The sequence below is a fragment of the Phyllopteryx taeniolatus genome, chromosome 14 (assembly GCF_024500385.1).
Source record: "Phyllopteryx taeniolatus isolate TA_2022b chromosome 14, UOR_Ptae_1.2, whole genome shotgun sequence".
Classification (NCBI taxonomy): Eukaryota; Metazoa; Chordata; class Actinopteri; order Syngnathiformes; family Syngnathidae; genus Phyllopteryx; species Phyllopteryx taeniolatus.
The window spans coordinates 11,139,878-11,149,545 of NC_084515.1; the positions used below are offsets into that span (position 1 = coordinate 11,139,878).

General features: G+C 39.6%; 1 protein-coding gene across 6 annotated transcripts in view; it reads left to right on the forward strand.

Moving 5' to 3' along the window:
• The window catches only part of tep1 (telomerase-associated protein 1), a 35,206-nt gene extending 26,423 nt beyond the window's left edge, over nt 1-8,783 (forward strand). For 3 of the 6 annotated variants that reach the window (XM_061796435.1, XM_061796434.1, XM_061796436.1), the window contains exons 47-55: nt 269-395; nt 1,389-1,522; nt 1,584-1,705; nt 3,722-3,877; nt 6,563-6,662; nt 6,907-7,021; nt 7,102-7,184; nt 8,204-8,308; nt 8,382-8,783. In XM_061796435.1, the coding sequence (XP_061652419.1) occupies nt 269-395; nt 1,389-1,522; nt 1,584-1,705; nt 3,722-3,877; nt 6,563-6,662; nt 6,907-7,021; nt 7,102-7,184; nt 8,204-8,308; nt 8,382-8,501 (1,062 nt within the window). In that variant the 3' untranslated portion in view covers nt 8,502-8,783. Of the gene's footprint in view, nt 1-268; nt 396-1,388; nt 1,523-1,583; nt 1,706-3,721; nt 3,878-6,562; nt 6,663-6,906; nt 7,022-7,101; nt 7,185-8,203; nt 8,309-8,381 lie in introns of those variants that run through there. The other 3 variants (XM_061796437.1, XR_009791671.1, XR_009791672.1) reach the window with 3 other exon arrangements.
• The last annotated feature ends 885 nt before the right edge of the window (nt 8,784-9,668 follow it).

Sequence of the window (9,668 nt, forward strand, 5' to 3'; positions counted from 1 at the left end):
GCATCCTGCCATCCATCCTAATATCTTGGGGTGTTCTCAATGGAGTTGAGGTCAGGGTATGATGGTAGCCACACTATGACTATCCCCCCCCTTTAGCCCCATAAAATGTTAACAGCTGCTCTCTTTATAGGATACGTTTGCTTGACAGAAACCTAACCAGAAAAACAAATGCCATACTTAAATATGTATTTATAGTAACTTAAGTCCTACATTCATGGTAATTTGGAATGCAGTGTACTCTAACGAAGGGGTTCTTGGTGGTGTACAGGTGGAACACTTCAGCACCTTCCAGGGTCACAGCGGTAGCATTCGCAGTATCGCTCGCGAGGGAAACAATCCAGAGTTCCTCACAGTGTCAGAAGATCGCTCCTTGCGAAGCTGGACATGGGAAACCGGTAAAGTTAGATTAATTCACAGTAACCATAATTTATTATTATTATTTTTTTTTAAATACTTAATTCTACTTTGAATACTAAATTTTACTACTATATTTCTGTACAACAACAATCATACTGTGACCACATTCAAGGGACATAGCCACCACCATAAATAGGGAGACTCCATGTTTTGAACTGAAGAAACCCTTTGGATTAAAGGTGTAACCTCTTCAACAAACGAGTTCAGTTGCCTCAATTCAACCTTTGTGGATTACCATGACCTGGAAACTGAGAAGCTACAGATATATTTAACTACTAAAATGTTTGACTTTTTCTGCAAGATCACTTACAGAGGAGAATGTCTTGACATTGCTGGAAAATCATTGTGCTTACTAGGGATGAAATCCCTATTTGATTTTGCTTTTTAAAGCTTTTTTCTTTTTGTTTTCCTTTTTAGCTTGACCTCTCCATTTACTGTTATTTATTTTACTAATCAAGCTGTCATTATTTTTATATATTGTTGTATTTTATCATTTTCTTATTCTTTAGTTTTTTTTCAGTATTTTATCTTTTTTTTTTAATTAAATATCGGTGGTTTATCTTAAAACGTTACCATTCGTAGCTATTTTTTGTTGTTGAAACTTTGTTTTTCTTTTTTTTACTTATTCATTTTGTTTGTTTCTAAAGTACTCTTTGCACGTTTATTTTTTTACATTTATATCTTCATTTTAATTTACAAAATATATATTGAAAACATTTTAAATTCCTGGTGTAATTTCTATATTGCTTGGCAAAAACATTCAACACATATTTTGTCTCTGATAAAAAAAATAAACTTCAGATGCATACATATACACAAGTTCTGGACTTGTTAGTTTATTTATTTCTGCTTAGTAGTCGCCCACATTCTTTTCTGCATGAATTGACATTTGCTGTCACGCGATTTTGGTCTGGCGTGCCGCCGCCTGGTGGTCCATGTAACAAGCTCGCCACCTTTTGTTGTCCGTACAGAGCGGCCCCCCAGCCTGCGGGGCGCCGTCACCGCTCTCTGCTTCTCCGACGCAGACCATCATGTGCTGCTTGCCGGCTACGAGTCGGGCCTGCTAGAGGTGTGGCTGCGCAGCCAAGTGGTCGGACGCATACAGGTGAGCACACGCTAGCCAACCTGATGATGTCATCACACTCGCACCAACTTGTTGCTTGCAGGCTTCAAGCAACAGGGTCGTAGCCATCTGTTTCATGCCTAACGGCCTCTTTGCTGTCAGCTGTGCGGACTCTTGTGTGGATGTTTGGAAGCTGGCGTGGAATCAGGATCGCAGCACCGCCAGGTAAACGGATAACGAAACAATTTAAAATGTAGACGTCGACCCGTACGGAAGAGCTGAAAAGCTCACCTAAAGTGTTCCATACATGCAAACCAGTCTCCTTTTGGCGATATTTGCCATTTTGAACTCAAAATAGGCCAATTACGTAAATCGTATTGATCCGATGAGTTTTTCTTGGGGGGGGCGCCGTCACTGACGTCATAGGCTGTTTCGTACTCCTTGAACACTGGCAGCTAGAGCCATTCCACACAACATTCTTCAGCCAGTGTGGTATTTGTTGCGCTGTATTTTCGCGTTGAGGTACTGAGGGTCGGGGCCCTGGTTGTGGTCCCAAGTGGAACCGCGAAGCACACGTAACATCGGCAACAAGAGCTGATCCGCTAGTACATTTTGTATTCATTAAGAAATGCGGCTAAAATTATCTAATTTGTTTACTGGTCTTAATGTTAAATTTATTAAGCAACGGAGCGCTATTCAGGATTATGTCACAGCACAGAATGAACTAACTTCAAATTCAGGAATGGCCAATAAAAACAGAAAAATATTATACTTATTTTCCTGGAGGATGCATTTGGGATTAGCCTTTGAAGTGTGTAATAGTGAAAAAAATGAAGTGAAACAGACAATGATTTTAGTCAATTCTTTTCCAGAATGAGAGTGCTTAAAGAGGAGGATGCTATTCATGTGGCACAGCTTGAAGCAGGCGTCAGGTGCAGGTGGAGATGGGCCTGGCTCAAGTTTGAGGCCAGAACAAAAAAAGCAAAGAAATGAGGCAAATTTAATTTAAATCTTAAATTTGTACATCAACATGTACTATAGCAGTGTAAATAATTTTTTCCTGTGTGAAGAATTTATTTATTTATTTTTGCCTTATTCTACTCTTTGAGTCTTCCAGATTGCTTAATTTATTTTAAAATCCAAAACATTCTCTGCGGGGGGCTCGGCGGATCCCCCCGGCCCCACCCTAAAATGTTTTTTAGACTGATGAAAAAGCAGTCTTTCATCAAGAAAAATTGTAATATAAAACCATAATGAAAGAGAATGTAGGCCACAGGGGTGTCAAACTCATTTTTGTCACGGACCACATCGTAGTTATGACTTCCCTCGGAGGGCCGCTACGACTGTGAACCCATATAAATGAAAGATAACCACATATATTATAATTACATACAGTATACAAAACACATTGATGAATAACCAGTTTTGAGATCAGAAGCCTATAAAAACATGTTTTTCCACCATTAAATGTCTTTTCAAAGGAGGATTGGTAACAAAAACATGCTTGGAAATATCTCCGGTATTTACACCAGAACACAATGAGTAATTTTGATTTGCTTTCGCGGGCCACATAAAATGATGTGGCGGGACGGATCTGGCCCCCGGGCCACCAGTTTGACACCTGTGATGTAGGGGAATAAACTTGTTTTATAAAGTTTAACTCAGCCGAAAGACAAAGCTGTGTGCCTTTAAGAGGGTGTGGCCTAGTGAGTGAGGAGCTGCAGTGATGTTGAGTTTTGTGTTCACGTCTGCTCTGTGCTCCTTGTGAGTGTTTGCATTTTGTATTTGTGGATTTGACGTCGCCTTTTTTTCCACTTAATTCGACAGGCAGCGTATTTAAAGCTTGATCAAGGTGCCACTGGAATGCCCTCACATGTTAAGATAAATGAAGTTTATTAAATGCCTGGAGAACGGAAAAACACAAACGTGAGCACACACATGCAGGAGCTGCTGTCAGCCACAGCTCATACCCAGACACTCCCGCAAGGTCACCAACGTCGCACAGCACTCCACCAGACCCCGCCTCTTAAAGGCACATTTATGTACACATACACTAATATGTACAGTATTTTCTTGACATCCTTTCAATTTATTTTTAGAGGGAGTTATTTAATTTTTACATTTATGTATTCATTGTTTGTATTATCTAAATATAAACATATTGATTAAAATTTGCACCATTTTGTGTCAATAAAATAAACCCTAACTTGTATTTAGAGCTCAAAATGCTCCTTTTTGAAGGACTTTTGTGCGTTGCAGCATAGTCAAGGTGAGGTCGCACCAGGTGACAGAGGAAGTGGCACACCTGGCGTACTGCTCCGTTCTCATTGGCGTGTCAAACAGCAGTTTGATTTTCACCTGCGGCGACGACAAGCAGAATTCAATGATGGTCCACAGGTAAGCCGCGTCGTTCTCCATCTTGGGTCGGGGCGGTTTTATTTCATCTACTTAACCCTTGAATACTCCTCACTTTTCACACACACACAGTATGTCAGTTTTGACCTGAGCCAAGAATATCCTCATTGTCTATATCAAATTATGAACCACAGATATTTTCCAAATGTATTAATAGCCTTTCTGAGATTAATAAATTGATTAATTCAATATTTCAAATAAAAAGTGAAGTATATTTTTGCAGATGCAAATCACCTTATGTTTATTATTTCTGATAATTGTTTTGTTGTTTTACTCTTTCCCTTTTTCGGGATTCCCACATGGCCTTTCAAAGACCAACAGGTGAAAAGACAGACAGTTCTCGGGACTTTTTCAAATCTCCCCGTAATAACAATGTCCACTGTCTTGTAAGACTACATAAATAAGTGACTTGGACCCCTTCACTGTTTCAAGAGCCCCCCCCCCCCATTGCCCTTGTAAGACCAACAAGTGCATGTTTCTGAAGGAAACTTATGCAAATGTGGTACAAATAAAGACTGTTCTTTGGAATGTTTCAATCTCCCTCTTTAACACTGCGTAGCGGATAAAATTTTTGAGAAAAGATACAAAGGAAGGTAAATGCCTGCGTTCACTTCCGTGTTTGTCCGATTTACGTTTTTTACCGTTAAAATCAAACAAAATTTTGTCTTGTAGAGGGCACCACATCACTTTTTATAAGTATAAAATTTAGGAATAGTAACGAGAAACTTTATCAGTCTCTTAATCTGAAGGTTGCTGCATTTTATGAAATTTTGAGTCCTAGACTACAGAGGTTCATTGTTAAACTCAACCCACACAAAACACTACAAAGGAGTGGAATTCTATAGAATGTTTAATGACCTCTACAAGGGATCTAGAGGGAAACGCACAAAAGGGGTCTAACTAAAGAAAGAATATAACACTAATAATGGTAAAAAGCATGAAAATAGGTGTATGAAAAGGGAAATAGAACATAGTGTGTTGGACTAAAGTTTAAAACGCGAGTGTTTAATGCGTCCTGTCCAGACGAGAGAGACAGAGAGGACAAAGTTGGGATTTTGTGTGAAGCTAGTAATTTCCCCGAAGTTATTAGACACTAATATTGTACAGTCTGGCAAACACTGGTGTGTTACTCACGAACGTAGATCAGCTGGTAGGTGGGGTGGTCTGTCTCAGTCGTCTCGGGAAGCACGGAGACAGGTTTGGTCGAATGAGAAAAAGGATGCAGAAAAATTTAACGAAAACAAAAGAGGCGCAAGAAGAAAAAATTTTGTTCGTCACGCCTCGTTTGGAGAATATGACCGTCTCGCTTCCTGCCTTTTCAGGGACTCAATAGATATTTCAGAGCAATCGCTGGAAGCGTACCTCGTACTATTCGTAGCAGTTGCTCTGATCGCCTAGCGGTGACCCACGTAGAGGCTGGGAAGCAGAGTCTGTTGTTATCCCAGCATTCACGTTGGCCGAACTGCGTGTCCAAACAGAAGGACGGGGAGGGGTGGCCGAAGGGCGCCCCGTAGCTGGGAAGCCGATAGCAAGAGCTTAGAACCAAGAGAGTCAAGAGAGAGGCTGGCAGCGGGAGTCAGGGGTTAAATAACCCGGAGGTGTTTCGAAGAGGACTGAGGACCAGACCAGACTCATCAGCTTGAATCTAGTCTACAATTTTGACCCATAAAATGGGTTTAAAATCATATATTAATATAAAATACTCCCAACTTTGTACTCTCTACTCAGAGGTCAAGCATATAGAATGAATGTTTACACTTTAGTCTTGGCAAATCAACTGATTATGGTTCAAATCACATTTCATGCTGCTTGCAGTCACATCAAGACAAACTGTGCTCAAAATCTCCCAGCTGCGCTTGTAAAGTTGACACACTGACACAGACATCAAGGCATACATTTGGAATCATTCGGCAGAGTTTGTAAAATATCAAAATAGACATTTTTCTTTGGTTAAACATCAAATGCGAGTCCACGCTCGGCTTTGCAGTTCCTCTCAGCGCCAGCGGGTGTCGCCTTGCGTGCATGTTTGGATATTAAGCAAATAGTTCACCGCTGTATTTGCATTCCATTAATCTGTCTCAGCTTGGTCTCCCGGAGATAGGATCCCACCTTTGGCTGCTGTTAGTTCACGCGAAGAAAAGGACTGTAAACCAAGATTTCGAGGGCACCTGCTAATTACTTTCGGGTCCAGTAGGCATCTTCTAGTGGCTGTCTCAAACAGCAGGGGCGCAGGGAAGAATGCACTTCTTCAAGCTGTGGGGGAGTCACTGTAACACCTCAGGTTGCGGGGATCATGTCCGCTACAACTGTTACCATGATGACATAAAAAATACATTTATATGTACAATTAACAGTTTCAAGATTCCATCCATTTGCACAATTTTGCTTGATTTTAAACAATGGTAAAGCTAAAACCCATTTTAGTAGACGTATCAAATTTAACCTAGAACAGCCTCAATATATGCAAACATTGTAGCACTTGTACTAAAGAATGACACAGTTTTTTATTTTAGGTCTCTTTTATGAAAAGTCAAATTTCATGGTGAAAGTAGGACATTTTCGGGTGTTTTTGCTTTTGAAAGTCAAATCAGGGTCAAAGACCCGAACAGTTTGTAAGGGTTAAGTGACGCTCACTTTGCGTATGTTTGTGTTCATGATTTCACACAGCTGGAACCATCAAGTCGGAGTTCTGGCACTCATCCGAAACGACGAGAAAAGCATATGGTTGGTGGGCGAGTCGGAAACAAATGTCCAAGTCGGCTTTATCGTGAGTTTACGTCCACTGATGCCACCACGGTGTTTAATAGTATTGCCATTTTTTAACGTTTGCATGGAATCAAGGGACAATCTGGGTCTCGTTCAGGCCGCATGAGTCGAAATCACTGGGAAGGTATCGAGACCGTATTGTACCCAGCGTGGGGTTTCCACACCTCATTGCTATGATATGCTGTGACATATTATCCGATGTTATAGTGCATGTTGATGTAAGAGTGTTTTGTCTTTGCTTTCAGTTTGCCATGGGCCCGCAGAATCCTATTAGTTCATCTTTCAGCTCCATGACCCTGGAGACGAACACGTCGGCTGAGCAGAAAAGCGACTTGATAACGGCCGTGACCATGGACAAAGGTGCTAACAAGCAAACAAATTGGCAACTGCTGCTTCTCCTCAGTTCTATATTGCCTGTTGTCCAACCTGTGCCTTTCCAGAATTTGTGGTGTGTGGAGATGTGGCAGGGAAAATGTGGTTCAACAAACCGTCAGAAGATTCCTCATGGAGCAGCAAGAAGCCGGTAAGTCGCCATAATGTATGATACGACTCCCACTACGACTACTACTAGTAATAATAAGAATAATAATAGTAATAATACTTGCATTAAAAAACTCAATTTGAATTTTATACTTTGAATGTGTATTGTTTAATTTGAATCATTGCATTGAAAACTGAATCTGAATAGTATAATTTGAAATTGAATGTATCAGTTTGTGACTGAAGTCCAGTAAACTTGAAACAAAATGTGAGATTCGATCCTCAATGAAAATTCAAATCTATATTCTCACAGTGTTTCCTCAATTCACATTCAGTTTGACAAATTTAATTTCAAATTAGCTGTGACAGACTTTAGGAATAGCAATCAATCGCAGATCCACAGAGCTCTGCTTCGGCTAATCAGCATCTTCGTTTAACGAGGATGTAACAAAGGGCCTCTCCGGAAAGTCAAATCTCCTAACCAGATCTGAACATTTATACGTTATACGTTATTTATACGTTTATGCGTCGTTAACCTTTGTGGAATATGTCACCGGGTCAGGCAGTGATGAAAGGTGCTTCCTTTCAAACATAGGAAAAGACAATGTATTGTTAGGAACATATCACATAGTAGTACGTCTTAATTTGCATAACGTCACCCAGCCATTGATCTCCCTGCCCTAGACATTACTGACACTTCTCAGTCTTGCATACATGCTGAAAAAGGTGCCGCCCACTTAATGCACTGTCGCTGTATTTTGTTTTAAATACCAGTACCTAAAAAGCGTGGTATGGGTAGTATCGTTTTTGATGACAAGGTACTGTGGTACTTTTTTTAGTACTGGTACATGGTATACCCCTAGAAGGTGGTGTGTTGAAGATGGTGTGTTGGGATGTTGGAGAATGTTGTTTCAGGGGGTGCAGCGGAATGGTAAAGGTCGCACAGCAAATGTGTTGGGAAGTTAAAGGGATGCAGCTGGCATTTGGAGGGGTGCGTTTATGCGGTGTTCTTAAACACGCCTTTTTTTTAACTGAATTATGTGCCCGTGTACCGCCGCTCAGGCCCACCATGACAAGATCAGTGTGCTGAGGCTCACCCGCAGCCTCATCATCTCAGCCTCCTTCGATCGCACGGTGAAACTGTGGGACAGAAGCACCAAGAAACAAGTCAGTCGCCAACATCTCTCTTTCTTTCCTCTCGTCACGTTTGTTCATCCTTCCCTCGCTCTCTCTTTTCCAGCTGGGAATGTTTGTGTGCAGTGGTCCTGTGGTCTTGCTGGAGGTGAACCCGGAAAAGCCCTCAGAGATGGTGTGCGGCGATGCACTGGGAAAGCTTTACTTCCTATCCTGGAGGGAATAGAATCACGCATGACCCCAATAAACCAAAGCTTTCGTATTATTCCCAAAGACTAGCCATTTGTGCAATATCAATAGGAAAGATGTGTAATATTAGTTTTGAAGAGGGCTTTATGCTGGCATGCTCACATGTGCCTTTGGTTTACATAGCAGACTTCTACTGTATAAGTTATACATGATCAGCTTATGTGTGGGCTAAATTTGTTTGAAAATCATTAAAGATGGCATATACTAAAAGTCTGTGTTCTTTTTACAGTTGAGAATAATAAATTACATTTCAATGTGCTCTTGTTTGTTGTACTTTAAAATACATTACATTAAAGAAACACTTTCTCATAATTAAAAACTTTCTCAATTCATTAAGGTGATATTGGTTGGTTGTTGTACACAAAATGAGGTATGTTTATAATAGAGATATTTGATTGGTTTTGTTTTTTGTTTGTGTGTGTGTGTACGTTATCGGATATGCCTATAATTTATTTTCAATTAAACATAATGTTCCAAAACAGCATGAGATCAATTTTGTGCACAAAGATGAAAATAAGTTTTAAGTAAATTACAAAATGAAAATTAGACTGGGTGTAAAATCCATATGCTGCACGGAAAAGTTCTAATAAAAAGAAAAATATATTACTATTTTATTTATAAATTTCATGTATTTTTTATTTTAACTTCATGTTCCAAGACAGGTTGTGAAATGAATCTGCTGCTCAAAGGGTTTAAAAACAATTTAAAATCATTTACTATAATTTTTTTTTTTTTTGCAATTTAACAATGTTTCAAGACAGCCAATGAAATAAATGGGGCACACAAAGAATTGACAAAGTAATTGTGATCTTTTTAAGTATTGTATTTTTTAATCTATTTATTAATTGCTATTTAACGTTCCGAAAACATTAAATAGCACATAAACATGAAATGAATGTCCTGTACAAAAAAAAATATTAGCGACTGGACTTTTTATTTTAACATATACAATTTAAAAAAAACAAAACAAAAAACTTTTAAAAGTTGTGCAATCATTTTCACTGGACTTTAATGGTAATTTTAAACTGACATGAGACCAAATATCAGCGAATCTTGGTTTCCGTGAAAATATCGTCACTTTTTTAGTGAGTTTATTCCCTCTCGCAGCACACAATTCTTTCTAGTTTTGGCATTTCGAACAGGA